The following is an 18147-nucleotide window of genomic DNA, read 5'->3' as shown; positions in this document are numbered from 1 at the left end:
TGGGCAGCAGCTGGAAATTTCCCAAGCTTTGCAGAGGTGCTGGACAGGGCAGAGGCCTACCTGTCCCTACAGTCAGGAAAAGAAGGCAGGCCTGTTTGGCCACCTGGTGTGGCAGCCAGCCCATCTTTGGAGAGCTGTTCTCATTTAGGATGGGTTTTCAAGAGATGGAGTGGACCATGACAGATCTGATTTGCTTAAAAGACCACTAGGCTTGAAACCACATGCCCGGTTTATCTGTGCAGCTCAGTCTCAACACCAAGAACATTCTGTTAAACAAGCAGTGCTAATTCTACCTGAAGAGTGTTTTGAAGTGACACCCACTACCCAGTGGGCAGTTTTCAGCCCCCAGGCCAGGGAGGGACAGGAAGGGACATGTCCAGGTGGCGTTCAACACAGCCTCCGCCTCTCCCTCCCACTCCAGTGTGTCTGTGGCATCAGAGGACAAACATGGTTCTCACTGCAAGGCTGCACACATACTGCCCTTGACAAACAAGTGGCTGGAAATAGCATCTTCCATAGAGGACTAGATAGTGAAGTCCTTTTAGTCCAAGGCGACGACAAAAAAACTTCACAGTCTGCATATAACATTGTCTCATCAAAATAGGTGCTTGACTATTTAACAATCTGATGGCTAATGCTGAAAAAACAAAAAGTCCTAAGACGCTGTCATTTCTGATATTTCTAGAAAGTTGGTAAGACATAAAGTCTTCCAAATGTCCTGAGACTACAGCACTTTGGTCATGCACATGTGAAAACCTGGCAGAGATGGTTGGACAACTTGCCCAGAGTCACACTGAGTCAGTGAGGGAGCTGGGAAAACCCCACAACTCTGACAGCCAATGGCCAGGTGGACTCCTGAGCTTATAATCTCTTTGTAGAGGGAGAGGGTATAGTTAAACCACAGCCATGGAGAAGCTGCTCCTTTTTCAGAGAAAAGCCAGCATCAAGATAAAGGCAGATCCCAATCTCAACCAGGAAGTGTTTCATGGAAATAGGCCATAGGACTTAAAAAGAGATGTCAGATCTCACTCATAGTAACGGCACACACTGATGGAGAGTGGCACACCTTTGGAAAAACACTGCATGCCAATGACCCGCCCCACTTCTTACCTTATGGGGATTGGTTAGTCCTATACTGGCTGTGGTCTGTACCTGCCCCAGGACTGGGGGCTGCTCTGCAGGTCTCTGGGAAGGAGGTAGGGGTAGGGGACGGCTGGCTCTTTGAGCACGCTGAAGGGTGGCGGTTACATACTCCACTGCGCTGGGCTGTTCCGCCACGTCCCAACTGGCTTCGCTGGCACTTGCTATGGCCGCTGCTGGAGCATGCGTCATGTATGCCAGGGGGGCTGTGCTGGTGTTCTCTTCAGGGGACTCGGAAGGAGGGCAGATTTTGTCCCTAGGCAAATGAGAAGGGGCAGGACTTCTGTCTGGAAGTTCTGAAGGGTGATGGGGCTTATCCATGCTTGCACCAAGGTAAGAAGGAGGCTCATCTCCACTGTAGAAATGGAGCTGACCGTGGTCCACAAAGGAGACGGTCGGCACACTGGTCTTCACAGACTGGTCTTCAGGGAAAGTGATGAGATCATCAGACTTTGAGTCTGTCAAGGGAACGGAAGTGACTCTGGCCTTCTCTGGGTCCCCAGATAAATAGATTCGATGTGGCTGATCGCCTGGTAAGTCTGCTGGGGGGGATTGCCCTGTGGAGTCAGTGGTGCTGGAATGGGTATAGTCCCCGGCAGCTGCTGTGTCTGGCACTGGCTGGTCACCATGCCCAGGGCCCTTGTTCTGGAGGTGGGGCTGCTCTGCTGGCCTGTCGGTTTGGAAATAGGCTTTCTCGAGAGTAACGCTAGAGTAGGGAGCAGGCGGTCTGTCCTCGGCTGCAGCCACCGCCGCGTCCCCACAGTGTGCACAGGCAGCCGGGGATGTGCCTGGTCTCTTCAGTGGCTGGGTGGAGGCCTGCTGTGCAGACTCTGCCAACGCCAGCGCCAGCAGGCGTGCCGCGTTTTTCGGAGGCGGTGGCGGTGGGATAAGAGAGACTGAGCTTACAGGAACGGAATCCTGAGGGGGGTCATGTGTGTCTGCTCCTGGGGGGAAATTAGGAAAAAAGAAAGTGAAAAGGTAGCTTGTGTTATCCTACATGGAAAGCCAAACATTCCCCTATTTGATCACTAAAAAAAAAAAGTGCCTTCCGTATTTCAAAATGGCCATCCGCAATCTTCTATCCCACATGCAAACACTGCAGAAAACACATCTGGTTCAGAAGGAAAACTAAACCAGAGTGTTTAAGACTGCAATCTCCTCCTGGGTTGCTACAGAGATGGGCGAGGCAGGGAGCCAGTCCCTCATCCGGCTCAGGAAAGATTGCTTAGAAAACAAGCTTCAAGTGCTTGCAGAATGTTATTAAGAATACTTTTTACATTTGATGGTGTAGGCTGGCTAGTTAATGTGTAAGGCTATAATACAGATAATTTTATCAGAAGAGAAAACAGAATCAAGAGCTATGAAGCTGTGCAAAAATTATCCAGGAATTCTGATTGGACAAGGGGACTTTATCAAGATCTGAAGTAGGACCGCTGGCCCTTTGGGGGATGTTTTGGTTGACTTTAATTTAGGGCTTTGAGCCATCAGCACCACCTAGAAAAAACATTCTCTTTGATAAAAGGCTAGCTGTGGAGTAAACTTCTCTCCTAAAAGGCACAGTTGGTGGAAGATCCCTCTTAGCTTAAAGCAAGAATGGAGGAAAACAAATGGTACCTGTCTGAGTCTGTCCAGAAGGCACAGCCTTACTCTGACTGCTTGAGGCAGGCTCCTCCTTCCCTGGTGAGCCTACGTCTGCGGCAGCCCCCTGGTCCGGGGGCTGGGCTTCACACTCACACCCTTCCTGGGCCTCTCTCTCGTTTGCTTTTCTCTTTACTACCTGGGTGGGGGATCTATTTATGACATCACTTTCTTCGCTACTTTTGTTCCAGGCTGCAGAAGGTGCGTTCTGAGCTGCCGTGGTTGCGACGGGGCTGATGACTTCTGACACCCGGGCGGGAAGGGTCACTGAAATGGGCTCGGATATGTTCAGAGAGGGTGATTTGCTTATCTTCCGTCCGATCTTTGGAGAGAAAGCATAGACAACCTTTTCGGTGAACGAGGATGGCTTCGATGCTTTCTCTTCAGTGGGGCTCAAGTCCAGGGTGAAGAATGGACTCAGCTTCTCCTGAAGAGGAGACACAGGTTCAGAACTTGCAGTGCTTCCTGGAGTCTGTGACTGGCTACCGCCTGTTTCCATATCCTTCTTATCGGTACTCTGTTTATCCTTGGAGTAGCCCAAGGAGTCTAAGAAGGAAGCCCCGCTCTCCAGACATTCTGATTCAGGCTTAGGAGGACTGCACTGAAATGACATCGGATCAAAATCCAGGCTGGCTACTCCGATGTCTGGTGGGCTCAAGTCAACGTCCTCAGCCGAGTGCGGAGACACGAGAGCCGGAATGTGCAACAGCCCGACTTCCTCCTCGCTTCCGTTGTCGTGGGGCAGGTTGTCATAGGAGTTGCAGCGGTTCCCCAGCATCTCGCCATTAAACGAGGCGCTCAGGGCATCACTGCTAGATCTGGGTCTTCTGGGTCGGAACAGCTTGGAGTCACCTGGCAAAAATGGGTAGCAGTGTCAGAATATGAATGTCCCAGGACACACAGTGCCCTATGAGTCAGCTACTTAGTACAGCAGAGATGCGCTACATACAGGAAGGAAACGCAACCGTCTCTTGGGGAGCACAGATGGAACCCCCAAAGCAAACGCTCAATAACAGATTCACTTGGTACCATTGGAGGCAGGATGCACTGGATGGTTTCCATAAGAAAGAGGACTCGGAACTCTTAGATTCTATTACTATTGCAACATGGACTCTTGTGACTTTGGGCAAGTTTTTCACTTCTTTTTGTCTTGTTTTATCACTGACTTCACACATGACTTGTGAGGTACAACTACTCACTTTAAACGGTACTTCAGATAGGCAATAGAAAGAGGGCCTTTTTTTTTTTTTGGCTTTATTCTTTTGTTTTTGTGGGGAAATATCCTCATACCCAAAACTGAACTTCTCAAAAAAAGTATTTATATTTAGTAAAGTATAATTTTATATTTAGTAATATATCCCTTTCAGATATTTAAAAATAATTTTATTTTTTTTCTTCAACAAGAACAGGCTTTAAGTTTGTCAGGCAGAAGCCTTAAGAGTGATGATAGTATTACCTTATTTTATGATATTACTAAACATCCAACTGGTAAGAGAAGTCCTCTATCTCATTCTCATTATTCTGTTACAGTGATGAGCCATAGTGACGAAGTACCATAAAGAGACATTGTCTTAACACAAATACATCCACTAATGTGTTGACCACTTATAAAATTAATCCCTACTCAAATTTTATTTTCACCTTACTATAAGCACTTAGCCAGTCCACTGCACTATTTTGAGAACCACTCTCAACTGCAGTGAAATGGAAAATCCCGGAAAATCAGGAAGATGGCAGACACCCCACTGACATGAAAGGCAGGGATTTGTTGAATCCCAAGTACAGCCATGGGTCAATGAGGACCTGGCAGTTAGAAGTTATAAATGAGGATGAGAAAGTTGACCAGGAGGAGGACACCTCCGGGAAACTTCAGAAGAGCACAATTTGAAAACCAACGGATTAAGAGAAGTCTGGAGGAAATCAATGCAGCTCTCAATCATTTCTGCAACAAAGCCTTCTTCCCTATCCCCCCCCACAATCCAGTCTTGATGTGGGGGAAGTCCTATCTGCTGCTACCTGTTTTTGTCAAAGAAGTTCTGCCTCCTTCCAGGTCAGCACCGATGTAACCTTTGTTCATTCTGGAAGTTAGTACAGAACTGCAACTGTAACCCGACTTACACTAAATGGAAGCTTAAAAAGTTATTTTCAACATTTTTAGTTTTGTCCAAGTTGCAATCTAATCTTTTTGTACTATTAACCATAACATGTTGGTCCCCATTTTAAGCAGATTCACTTTCAGTTGCCTTCTCCTGGTAGAAAATCATCCTCAGATAATGAGGGCTATCTCTAACCAGTGATATATGAGATTTAAAGTTACGTTAAATTTGCAAGACAAAAGGTCACTGATCTGAACATCAATACTGCTTAATTTCATACTCTGTGACAAGCACTGTGCTCTCATTTTGAAATTTAAAGAAACACTATTAAAACCATCTTTTTTGGGCATTAATAAATATAAATGGTTAACTTAAAACACTTCACCTACTTTTACATAAATTGAATCACAACCATGTCAAAAGTGAAGAAATTAAAGACTAGTACCATATTAAAGCATCAATGGACAATACTAAGTAGATACCAGTATTTTGAGGCTTCCCTGGTGCTCAGTGGTTAAGAACCTGTCTGCTAATACAGGACACATGAGTTCGATCCTTGGGTCAGGAAGATCCCCTGGAGAAGGAAATGAAAACCCACTCCAGTATTCTTGCCTGGGAAAGCCCATGGACAGAGGAGCCTGATGGACTACAGTCCATGGGGTTGCAAAAAGTTGGACATGACGTAGTGACTGAACAACAACAACTAGTATTTTTAGGAAATTATAATCTACAGCCTATTTATTAAGCAGTATATCTTTTAATGAAATATATTCTAGAATAAAACAACTGATGCTTTAGTCTTACCATCAGCTGCATGGAGAGAAGTAAGAGACTCTTCACTTTTAGCTGAGCGGAGGGTGCCTTCTGCCCTGCCACCTGCAGAATCAAAACCAAACAACGTGGTGTTTTATTCACTCTTACATATGCAGTGAAACAGGACAGTGTTTTTCTGTACATGTATTTAAACTTTCAAGAATGATTAGATTTTTACAACTGTATTCAATTTTGCATTTTATATAATGTGTTGTACTCATCTCAAGTGGTTTCCTATGTGAAAAATCTCTTTTCTAGAAAAATAATAAACTTCAGAATAGAGATGAATTTTAAAACTTGCTTTTATATTTCCTAAAGACTGGTATATCTTGAGATGATCTTGTACTGAATTTAGAGTGAGCCCTAAATCCAATGACTGGTATCCTTTTAACAAGAGAAGCTGCAGAGAGACAGAGGAGAAGCCATGTGAAGACAGAGCAGAGACTGGAGTGGTACCACCACCAGCCAGGAACACAGGTGTCCCCAAAGCTGGGAGAGGCCAGGAAGGATTCTCTGGATCCTTCAGAGGGAACATGGCCCTCTGACACCTGGATTTCAGTTTTTAGCCTCCAGAACTGTGAGGAAATGAATTCCTGTTGTTTTTAGCCAATCTGTCTCAGTTGGTGACAATTTGCTATGGTAGCCCTAGGAAACTAACAGAGGTCATTTAATTAATTACAAGTGTTGAATTTATTTGTGAAATATCCTCATCCTCTTTCAATCTCTTAGCAGAGCTCAATGCTGCTGACATTTCCCTATAAAGCCCTTCCTTCATGAATACTCATTGGAAGGACTGATGCTAAAGCTGAAGCTCCAGTACTTTGGCCACCTGACGTGAAGAGCCGACTCACTGGAAAAGATCCTGCTGCTGGGAAAGACTGACGGCACGAGGAAAAGGGGATCACAGAGGATGAGATGGTCGGATGGTATCACCGACTCAATGCACATGAGTTTGAACAAACTCTGGGAGATGGTGAAGGACAGGGAAGCCTGGCTTGCTGCAGTCCACGCCAACATGCAGTCCATGGGGTCGCAAAGAGTCGAATACGACTTAGTGACTGCACAACAACCACCGTGTCTTCTGTCCCTGCTGAGGGACCATTTCTTCTCACTCTCCTTCGTGATAGCTCTGCTTCCTCCACCCTCTAAACACTGCTTTTCTCCAGGATTCAGCCTCCAACCTACTTCTCTCACTCAGCAGGCTCTCCTTTGGCCATAAAAAAATATCCCTAGGGTTCTCACCCTTGGTTTGCTGACGAGTTTCAAATCTGTATTTCCAGTCAGATTAAAGTCCTTTATTGAATTCCAGGTCCCTAGTACTCATCATCTTTTGGGCAGGTCCAACTCACTACGTCCAAAATTAACACGTCATTTTTCTTCCCAAACTCACTACTCTCTTCAGTGATGATAGCCACTCCCTGACCATTTAATCAACACCTGACAATTACCTTTCGCATCTTTCTCAACCATTTTTCTGCCCACCCTGTTGATTCTGCCTCATAAATACCTCTCAAATCTATTTCCCACTCCCACAGCCACTGCTTATTGCAGATGCTCTTCGTTTCCTGCCTGCACAGCTATAACTGTCTCCTGACTTACTGTCCAGACTCCAGGCTTACCCTCTTCCTAGACATTACCCACATTGCTGCCAAAGTCATTCTTCTTAAACCCAAACCTGATCATGTTACATGCTGCAGCTATTCGGTGATACCCAAGGAATGCAGGACAAAACCACACCCCAGGCAAGCACCTTGGGCCCCTGAGAACTGAACCCCTGTGCGTACCATCCCACCCGAACATTCTTCATGCTTCCTGCTCCACACGCCAACACACACTCTGCTACCACTTCCCGAAACACCTTTCTCGGTCCCTTGTTGGTCAGGTGAATCCCTACTTATCCTTCAAAACCCGAGTCACAGGTTCTATTTCCTGACCACCCACCTCTCTCCCATAGGAATTGACCACTCCTGCCATAAATGCCTCACATAAGCCTCAATTTCAATAGCTATGATTCTGCATGAAATTTATTTTCTTACACGCGTATGTCCCAAGTAAGACATGAAGGTTGGGAGCAGTGTCTTAATTTTCTTTTCTTTCTGTAGAGGCTGCTATCAAAATATCTAGCCCATACTTAGTACATGACTGCAAAATGAAAGAATGATGAATTAAATGAATCAAACACTGTATTTCTAGCATTGCCTGAGAAGTAAGCACTAACAGATTCAGAACCTGTTAATAGCAGTAGATTTAAATGATTTTTAAAAGAGCAGTACTTTCAAAAACACAGAAATAGATTTATCTATCCAGTAAGATACTCTCACTTCAACGTATCATCTAGGAAAAAGACACCTTTCTTTGGTTATAAGATTTAAAACTCTGACAGACATGTCAAAACCTGATTTTGTCATTTTGTGAAAAATCTGTAAATATATAAGATTAATAAGTTTAAATACCACAGCAGTTACTTTTTATTACCAACCATATACAAACTATATTACAAGTATGTTATGAATTTTTAAACACACTGACCCTATATATAATCTGTATAGTTCAAAGAAACTGGGAACTTCTATGCACTTATATATACTATGTATCTGGGGATAAAGCACTGGTAGAAGACAGTTCACACAAAACAGCACAAGGACACACACTGTTGGCGCCTGTGACAACAGCGTGCTGAGTGTATGTCCTGGTAAGAGAAGAGCTGTGTGCCAGGACGGGAGGTGCAGCCCCCATGCAGCCGCTCCTGGGCGCAGAGGGAAGGGAAGGCGTGAACACTCACCTTTCAGAGCCATGGCTTTCATCTCGGAGGGCTCACTCTCATTACGCTGCAACTTCCGTTTAGAAACAGAGGACGATTTCCCCAAGTTGAAAAAGGAACGCCAGCTCCCCACGGGAGATTTTTTCATTTTATTTTGAGGCCTCCTCCTAGGAGAGAGAAAATGGTCCGCATTAAGGCATCCAAGAGGCTACCTTTACTCACTGAAGATGAACAAATGACGGAAAGAGGCAAGCAGCCTGCAGAGGCGCGGCGGACACAGGCAACACCCGCCTTCCACAGAGCGCGCGCCGCACAGTACGGCCGAGCGCCGCTGAAGCAGGAAATGGAGATTAAATGCACGCGTGTTAACAGTTGTAATTAGTCTCACAAAGATAACTTAACCAGATTTTCATATTGAGAGCTAATCTCACTATCTGTGAAAAAAGTGAGAATAAGACATATTTAGGAAGAGGAAATACTAAATCTCCAAAAATAAAATAGAGTTGAAGAAAATGATTCTAGGTGTGTGTAAAGAGAATTAAGCCCCCAAATAAGCAAAGCACTAAGAAAAGTAACTAATATATACTGAATGCCAAGCACTGTGCTAACTGGTATACACGGTATCTCATTTAAGTTACATAAAACCATTTGAGGTAGGTACTATTATTATCATTTTAAGTACTATTATCATTGTACAGCTGAGGAAGTAAGAAGAAGAAGTTTAATGTTGTAAAACTAGTAAATGATGGAGTCAAGGTTGGAACCCAGGTCCACCCAGCGTTGACACTCTTGATTACTATTCTATAAAGAGGTTTTTGAGGAAATTATAGAGTAAAAAATTCAAGAAGCTGAAGACAAACTCAGAATGACAAAGTAAAAGAGTATTTCAGTTGACGGAAATGAAAATAATTTAGAAAGGTATACTAACATATGGAAATGAATGTCTATTAGTACTACCCAGTCCAGGGAGTTGAAATCCTGACATTCTTATGGAGCAGCCAGAGGAGTGACCTGAGATCAAAATTAACTTATAGACATTAGTCTTCTCACAATCAGTTAGTAAAGAAGTTACGGAAACCATGTTATTATCATTTCTTTAGAGAAAAACAGAATCAGAGCTGGAGAGGACACCGAGAACGTGAACAGCAGTGGTTCTCAGACTTTGTCAGTGTCCTCCCAGCTCTGATTCTCTGTTTCTCCTAAGATATGATGCAATGCTTTTTGATAACCATTTGCTTCAGTTCCCATGAAGTAACATCCACAGTCGAATGAACAGGTTTTTCTGGGACTGACAGAATCAATATAATAATACTAAAATACCAGAGTGAAAGAAAAGAAAATAACAAATAGTCATGAAATGCACATTTTTAAGGAGGACTAAATGAATTTTACCTTTCAAGTGGGAACTCGATTATGGTATGAAATTTCCCCTGGAGTGCAGCAGGTCCTTCTCCTACTTCAATGTATTTATTTTCAGTCACAATTGGAGAAGTGACCTGAGCCTGTGTTCGTGCCTGGGCTTCCTCCAGTGTCAGCAGCTTGGTAGATGGAGACGAGACCAGCAGGGACTTGGGTCTTGATAGAGAAGCTTTGAAAAGAAAAAAAAAAAGCAACGACAAGACTCAAACTTTCTGACTTGGGGGAAAAATATAAATATCCGTGACTGTGTGTGTATAACAATCTGATTACCTGTCTATCTATCTATCTATCATTCTGTGTTGTTTTAAATTTTCTTTATTAAATTTTTTAAATGACAAAGGAACAGAGTCTTATACTGAGGAATAGAAAATGACATACTAGGTTATTAACAGTAATAGATACAAGTATAAAATTCCTTAAGTATTTAACTAATAATTTAACTACTATTAAATAGTTTAATAATTAATTTAACTAATACTTTAACTAATTTAACTAATAATTTAACTATTTTCCTTTCTTAAAGGATTGCAGACAAGGCCTAGAATCAGTCAAGCATTTTTAGTTCTAGGAGTTTTTCTTCTGCTGCTCTGTATTACACTTTCACACACATCAGTAATAGGCGACACGATACACTTTTTATGTTCCCTGAACTTAGATCATGGTAGGTCTAATATTTAGTATTCACTAAAAACACATAACAGAACTGTTAAATTGTGAGTTTTGGGAAGCAGATATAAATTAGCTGCTTTCTTTGGAGACAGATTTATTAAACTGAGATAAGAGATGCTGTTCACTGAAGTGGTGGGGGTTTAAAGATACGTTCCCAGTGGGGAAGAGCATCCACGTGGGCCTACCTGCCCCTTCCTGAATGACTGCGTTGATCTTCCCACTGAAGAGCACGTCGACGTGGTTGAGGATGAACTCCACGACCACGGACTGAATCCTCACTTCCATGAAAGCTGCCGTCCCGCTGAAGCAGGCAGATTCTATCTGCTTTGATCTGTGGGGTAAACGGCACTACCATCAGAGGGTCCCCAGAACAGCAGTCTTGAAGAGCATTATCTTTCGGTTTGTGCGTAGATCACAAGTGAACCAGAGGAAGAAAGCACACTTTTGACAGTGCATTGGCTAAACCTCGACCGCCTGTTTTAAGGAAAACGCTCATAAAAACAACAGATCAGCTTTACTTTTAAAAATTATCCTTGGGACTTCCCTGGTGGTCCAGCGGCTGAGACTCTGCGCTTCCAAGGCAGAGGGCCTGGGTTCAGTCCCTGGTCAGGAAACTAGGTCCCACATGCTGCTACTAAGACTCTGCAGGCCACAACTAAAGATCCCGCAGGCTGTAGGTAAGACCCAGCACAGTCAAATAAATAAACATTTTTAAAGTAAATAAATAAATTAAAATTCTCCTTAAGAGAACACTGAAGAATTAGACTGTTAGTTGATTGTTTCTACTTTAGGTCATGAGTCAAATGCAACTTACCTTAGCAGGTTTGGAGCCCAAACGATGGCTAGGTTTTTTGCATGCATATTTGTGATGGAGCAATAGTCAGCTAAAAGAGACAAGTGTCTCATTAGGAACTCCAGTGTTCTGGAAAATGAAATGCAACATATTAACACAAAGAAACATCAGGGAGTAGTATAGAGCAGAAAAGCTCCACTAATTAATCTCTAAGTTTTCAATGGAAAAATGGAAAAAGAAACCCTATAGATCCCATCGAGGTTTTCTGTTGCCTATAAGATTTAAATATTATTTCTATAGAACTCTCAGAGTAGTATGGATTTTATATATAGTAATTACATCCATGGAATATTGAGAAAAAATTGTCTAAGGCAGTAAGAAATGAAAGTTTTTGATAGGATTGGCTCAGAAAATGAAACAGCTTAGTTTTAAAGAAATCTTTAGTAACATTTGCCTGTTATACATCTAGTTACAGAGACATCAGTGAAGTAAATCCTCTAAAAGTCAGTTTCCAGACAAACGCTATCATGAAGTCATGGTATTCTATTTGCAGCAGATATGCTAACAAGAGAGAATTTAGATTTTTCTTTTATAAAAGAAAATGACAATATTTCACAAGCCTAAAAAGAGTTAAAAGAAAAATTCCAGCAGGTACCAATGGGCAGACTATTTGAGCAAATAACATGCTCTTGGAACAGAAAGCTTACTCTAAATCCTAATTCCTGGTTTATCTTATGTATTCTCAAGTATGATTCATGTAAACAATTTTTTATATATAGATTTAACAATAGGGCAGAGTATCTTGGAAAATAAAGAATGATGAGCTTAAATGTAAGTTAAGTTAGATAAACACAAGATACTACCTATACATCTCTCAAAGTGTCCTTACCTTATAGGGATTAAAACTATTAAAGACAATAAATGGAAGATAGAAGTTTAAGAGTATTATTTGAACAGCAATGAAAGTTAAATTGTGGTCAACGTACGAGTCTTCAGGATTCAGGTGAGCCTGACAGAGACTCGAGAAGAAAAGGAAGATAAGCCGCCACATTAGGAAGAAACAAATACCATGGTAAGGAGAGAACAATTTAAAACAAACCCAAATCTATGATTACTGGTAATATTTTCACAGAGAGAAGAGATTATACACATGAAACAAAAATAGAAAAGCATGCTATAAAGTAGAAACATTCAGAGAAATGAGAAAGAGAGGGAGGAAAGGCAGTTAGTTCTTAGAATTAAGTGTTCTTATCATGAGATGGTTTGGAGAAAATCCATATGTGGAAACTGACAAAGAAAAGGTAAGAAACTCAAAAGAGTTTAGTTCAGTAGATAAAAACAATTCTAGAAAGAGAATAAAGAAAAGGGATGAGGTGTAAGCTGCTCTGAGAACCATCAAGGAAATAACACAAGAAATTTCTCAGACGTTTCCAGAGGGAGAAAGCCCAATGAGTGCCCAGAGCAAAGAATGAAAAAGAGCCTGCTCCAAGATGAGTCACCATGGAGACGAACCACTAGGCAGGTTCTAAATTTAAAAGCATCCAAAAGGATTTAAACAACACAAAATAGGTCATACTAAAAAAGTGGCACTCTAACTGGTATCAGACTTTGCGGCAGCATTTTTGCTTAGATGCCAGTGGTGTAATACCATCAGAATAATGGGAAAATACTATTTACAGATTAAAATTCTATAGCCAACTGTCAGTCAAAAGTATGAGGAGAATAAGAGCATTTTCATATCAAAGTCTCCAAACATTCACCTCCCACACAACTTTTCTCAGGAAGTTACCAAAGACGGACACTAGGAAAGCAGGGAGTGGACACAGGGAAGGTGACAGGCAGAGGTCCAGAGGAGAAGGGGTCTAAGTCAGGAAAAAAGTGATGAAGGGAGGTTCCAGGAGGGTAAGAGCTGGTGATGATGGAGGAGAGCTGGACGGACAGTGCAATTTTAGGCACCACAAAGGGTGTTTTCATGGGGAAATGTTTCTTTTAAACGGTACCTTGATATGTTTAAACACAACTGAGATCTTCACGACCAAGATAATCAGGATGGTGTGATCACTGACCTAGAGCCAGACATCCTGGAATGTGAAGTCAAGTCGGCCTTGGAAAGCATCACTATGAACAAAGCTGGTGGAGGTGATGTAATTCCAGTTGAGCTATTTCAAATCCTGAAAGATGATGCTGTGAAAGTGCTGCACTCAATATGCCAGCAAGTTTGGAAAACTCAGCAGTGGCCAGAGGACTGGAAAAGGTCAGTTTTCATTCCAATCCCAAAGAAAGGCAATGCCAAAGAATGCTCAAACTACTGCACCATTGCACTCATCTCACAGGCTAGAAAAGCAGTGCTCAAAATTCTTCAAGCCAGGCTTCAGCAGTATGTGAACTGAGAACTTGCAGATGTTCAAGCTGGATTTAGAAATGGCAGAGGAACCAGAGATCAAATTGCCAACTTCCGCTGGATCATGGAAAAAAGCAAGAGAGTTCCAGAAAAACATCTATTTCTGCTTTATTGACTATGCCAAAGCCTTTGACTGTGTGGATCACAATAAACTGTGGGAAATTCTGAAAGAGATGGGAATATCACCTGATCTGCCTCTTGAGAAACCTGTATGCAGGTCAGGAAGCAACAGTTAGAACTGGACACGAACAACAGACTGGTTACAAACAGGAAACGGAGTATGTCAAGGCTGTATATTGTCACCCTGCTTATTTAACTTATATGCAGAGTACATCATGAGACACGCTGGGCTGGAGGAAGCACAAGCTGGAATCAAGATTGCCAGGAGGAATATCAATCACCTCAGATATGCAGATGACACCACCCTTATGGCAGAAAGCGAAGAACTAAAAAGCCTCTTGATGAAAGTGAAAGACGAGAGTGAAAAAGTTGGCTTAAAGCTCCACATTCAGAAAACGAAGATCATGGCATCCGGTCCCATCACTTCATGGCAAATAGATGGGGAAACAGCGGAAACAGTGGCTGACTATTTTTCGGGGCTCCAAAATCACTGCAGATGGTGACTGCAGCCATGAAATTAAAAGATGCTTCCTCCTTGGAAGGAAAGTTATGACCAACCTAGATAGCATATTCAAAAGCAGAGACATTATTTTGCCAACAAAGGTCCGTCTAGTCAAGGCTATGGTTTTTCCTGTGGTCATGTATGGATGTGAGAGCTGGACCGTGAAGAAGGCTGAGTGCCGAAGAATTGATGCTTTGGAACTGTGGTGTTGGAGAAGACTCTTGAGAGTCCCTTGGACTGCCAGGAGATCCAACCAGTCCATTCTGAAGGAGATCAGCCCTAGGATTTCTTTGGAAGGAATGATGCTAAGGCTGAAACTCCAGTACTTTGGCCACCTCATGTGAAGCGTTGACTCATTGGAAAAGACTCTGATGCTGGGAGGGATTGGGGGCAGGAGGAGAAGGGAACGACAGAGGATGAGATGGCTGGATGGCATCACTGACTCGATGGACGTGGGTCTGGGTGAACTCCAGGAGTTGGTGATGGACAGGGAGGCCTGGCGTGCTGCGATTCATGGGGTTGCAAAGAGTCGGACATGACTGAGCGACTGAACTGAACTGAACTGAGGTCAGGATGCAACAGTTAAAACTGGACATGGAACAACAGACTGGTTCCAAATAGGAAAAGGAGTGCGTCAAGGCTGTATATTGTCATCCTGCTTATTTAACTTATATGCAGAGTATATCATGAGAAACGCTGGGCTGGAGGAAGCACAAGCTTGAATCAAGATTGCCAGGAGAAATATGAATCACCTCAGATATGCAGATGACACCACCCTTATGGCAGAAAGCGAAGAAGAACTAAAGAACCTCTTGATGAAAGTGAAAGTGGAGAGTAAAAAAGCTGGCTTAAAGTTCAACATTCAGAAAACTAAGATCATGGCATCCGGTCCCATCACTTCATGGCAAATAGACAGGGAAACAGTGGAAACAGTGGCTGACTTTATTTTTCTGGGCTCCAAAATCACTGCAGATGGTGATTGCAGCCATGAAATTAAAAGACGCTTCCTCCTTGGAAGGAAAGTTATGACTAACCTAGATAGCATATTCAAAAGCAGAGACATTATTTTGCCAACAAAGGTCCGTCTAGTCAAGGCTATGGTTTTTTCACTGGTCATGTATGGATGTGAGAGTTGGACTATAAAGAAAGCTGAGTGCCAAAGAACTGATGCTTTTGAACTGTGGTGCTGGAGAAGACTCTTGCGGAAGGAGATCCAACCAGTCCATCCTAAAAGAGATCAGTCCTGGGAGTTTATTGGAAGCACTGATGTTGAAGCTGAAACTCCAATACTTTGGCCACCTGATGCGAAGAGCTGATTCACTTGAAAAGACCCTGATGCTGGGAAAGATTGAGGGCAGGAGGAGAAGGGGACCACAGAGGATGAGATGGATGGATGGCATCACCGACTTGATGGACATTGGTTTGGGTGGACTCTGGGAGTTGGTAATGGACAGGGAGGCCTGGCGTGAAAGTCAGACACGACTGAGCGACTGACCTGAACTGAGAGAATACCCATCATTCTGTGACAGAGTCAGGAGACAAGCTAGCGATAAAAAGAAACTCAGCAAACCCCAAACAGGCCATCACTCCATGAAACAAACACGGTTACCCCAGAAAGGGGGAAAAAAATTCTGGTATACTATTAGATTGGGCTTCCCTGGTGGCGCAGCAGTAAAGAATATGCATGCCAATGCAGGAGACATGGGTTCAATCCCTTGGTCGGGAAGATCCTCTGGAGGAGGAAACGACAACCCACTCCAGTATTCTTGCCTGGGAAACCCCAAGCACAGAGGAGGATAAAGGAGCCTGGCAGGCTACAGCCCATGGGGTCACAAAAGAGTTGGACATGATTGAGCATGCACGCACACATGCATACTATTAGATGTAGTTTGTAAATAACAGTTACACAGATACAGCAGTGTAGAAAATCAACACCGAGCACTCACACAACCACTCTAGGAAGATGAGAGAAGGGGCCGTGTGTGGTTGTGTGCTGGTGGGGGAGAGGAAAGTTACAACTAAATCCTCCAAACTACTTCCAAGAGTCCAAGCTAACATACAAATTAATCTGGGCTGTAAAAGTAAGCAACAGAAGAGAGGGCTCCAGGGTGCCTGCTGGATGCCAAGCACTGTGCCCAGACCCTGGGAATACAAAGACAAATGTAAATACAAATGTATGGAAAAACAGAAATTTAAACAGTCAGAACTCCAAGGAAATTTAAACAGTTAGAAACCCCAGGAGCCCATGTTCACACAATTGACTTCTGGCATTTTTGGCTGGCATTTTACAGAGCGTGGTTTACCTGTAGTGTGGAGGAGGGAGTTGCTGGATGACATCATGAATTTTTATCAGCCTTTCTTCATCTGTTGCTGCTGAAACAGCATCCTGGAACAACCATAATGCAAAATAAACTAGTAAGCTTTGTTGGTAAAAATGAAAGTTCTTCACTTACAATTCAGTTTCACTTTGAGATTCATTGACCTTACTCTTCGGTGCTGAACGATGAGGGAAAACCATGTAGTACCACGGAAGCAAACTTTGTTCACACACTATGTGGATGCCGAAATCTAATACAAGATAGTATTTTTAAAACTTTACAATAACCAACACATAACCAAGGGTTATAGTAAGATTAGTGGCTCAAAGTGAGAGACCCTGAAAAGGGGCAAACAGTGAAGACGGTGGACCAACTAGCAGTAAGTGTTCTTTATCAATATTTTCTCTTTAAAGGAGCTCTTTTACTCATATAACTATTTCTTTCATGGAGAAATCAACTTTTTCAGGTTTTGAACAAAACCACAGCAAAACTGCTAACAGAACTTGATTTAAATGTGACTGGTACTCACAGAAAATTTCTCATATAGCTGGTAGGTGAGCAGAGGGTTTGGGAGCTCTCGGAAGTACAGCTTACACAGGGAGCCCACGGAATGGATGTCTTGGACATAGGGTTCTTTTGTCAGGTCGGGAACATGTTCAGAGTCAAATTCATGGCTAAAAAGATAGAAGAGAGACAACAAAACTAATTTTTTTCAAAGAAAAGCAAATATGACTTTAAAACAGAAAGAAAAGGTCCAAAGTATTAACCTCCAGCTCAGTGAGCAAATATGTACTTCAAATGACTGTATTTCACAGAAGTTATTCAGCAGTAATTGAATGTCTGACTATGAGACAAGTGTTTTTCTAAATAGAAATTCAGGGGATAGCTTTAATATTAAAATGGACAGAAATCTCTGAAACCTGTGTGAAAGAGCAGGTCTTACCACAGATTGAAACAAAGGACTTCTACTTCCTAACTGTTTAAATGCCCAATATTTTGGCAGTTCTGAAAACTAGAGTTGAATGGCAGCTGGTCCATGAAAAACTATGTGCAGAAATTCCTCAGATGCAAGAAGTACAGTTCAAGAATATGTTATGATAGAGGGATAAGGAAGCCAGAAACAATTATAAACCAATTCTCCACCAACACAGAAAGTAAATCTGCAGCATTTAGTGAGTGAAATAAAAATCGTGCTCAGAACACAAAGGCAGATTAAGCTTATTCTCCAGGAGGTTGACTAATATTAATCTACAGACCAGAGGCCACTAGTCAACCTAGAGGATTAATCTGAATACGAGATCTGCTGCATCTGAAGTCAAAGACTGTACTGTTTTCAGTACCAGAATCAATTTAAGTATTACAAACATGTATTCTGAAAATAGAAATCAACTCTGTGGTCAATTTAGAATATTAAAATCCTTATAGAATAATGGCAATTACCATGTACCACAGTGAAAAATAAAAGATAATAACATGT

The 18147-nt window shown here is 42.5% G+C and overlaps 1 protein-coding gene across 6 annotated transcripts in view; it reads right to left on the bottom strand.

Annotated features, from left to right (window-relative positions):
- Nucleotides 1-18147, bottom strand: part of ARHGAP32 (Rho GTPase activating protein 32) — a 205249-nt gene that overhangs the window by 6071 nt on the left and 181031 nt on the right. For all 6 annotated transcript variants that reach the window (XM_027532620.1, XM_027532623.1, XM_027532618.1 and 3 more), the window contains 9 exons: nucleotides 17200-17344; nucleotides 16656-16738; nucleotides 11351-11458; nucleotides 10722-10867; nucleotides 9841-10036; nucleotides 8470-8615; nucleotides 5679-5750; nucleotides 2755-3630; nucleotides 1111-2084 (listed from right to left, as the gene is read on the bottom strand). In XM_027532620.1, coding sequence (XP_027388421.1) covers nucleotides 1111-2084; nucleotides 2755-3630; nucleotides 5679-5750; nucleotides 8470-8615; nucleotides 9841-10036; nucleotides 10722-10867; nucleotides 11351-11458; nucleotides 16656-16738; nucleotides 17200-17344 — 2746 coding nt within the window. The remainder of the gene's footprint in view (nucleotides 1-1110; nucleotides 2085-2754; nucleotides 3631-5678; nucleotides 5751-8469; nucleotides 8616-9840; nucleotides 10037-10721; nucleotides 10868-11350; nucleotides 11459-16655; nucleotides 16739-17199; nucleotides 17345-18147) is intronic.

This window comes from Bos indicus x Bos taurus, chromosome 29, assembly GCF_003369695.1.
Source record: "Bos indicus x Bos taurus breed Angus x Brahman F1 hybrid chromosome 29, Bos_hybrid_MaternalHap_v2.0, whole genome shotgun sequence".
In the NCBI taxonomy this organism is placed as follows: Eukaryota; Metazoa; Chordata; class Mammalia; order Artiodactyla; family Bovidae; genus Bos; species Bos indicus x Bos taurus.
The sequence above is the reverse complement of the archived record's forward strand: the minus strand, read 5'-3'. Positions and strand labels throughout refer to the sequence as shown.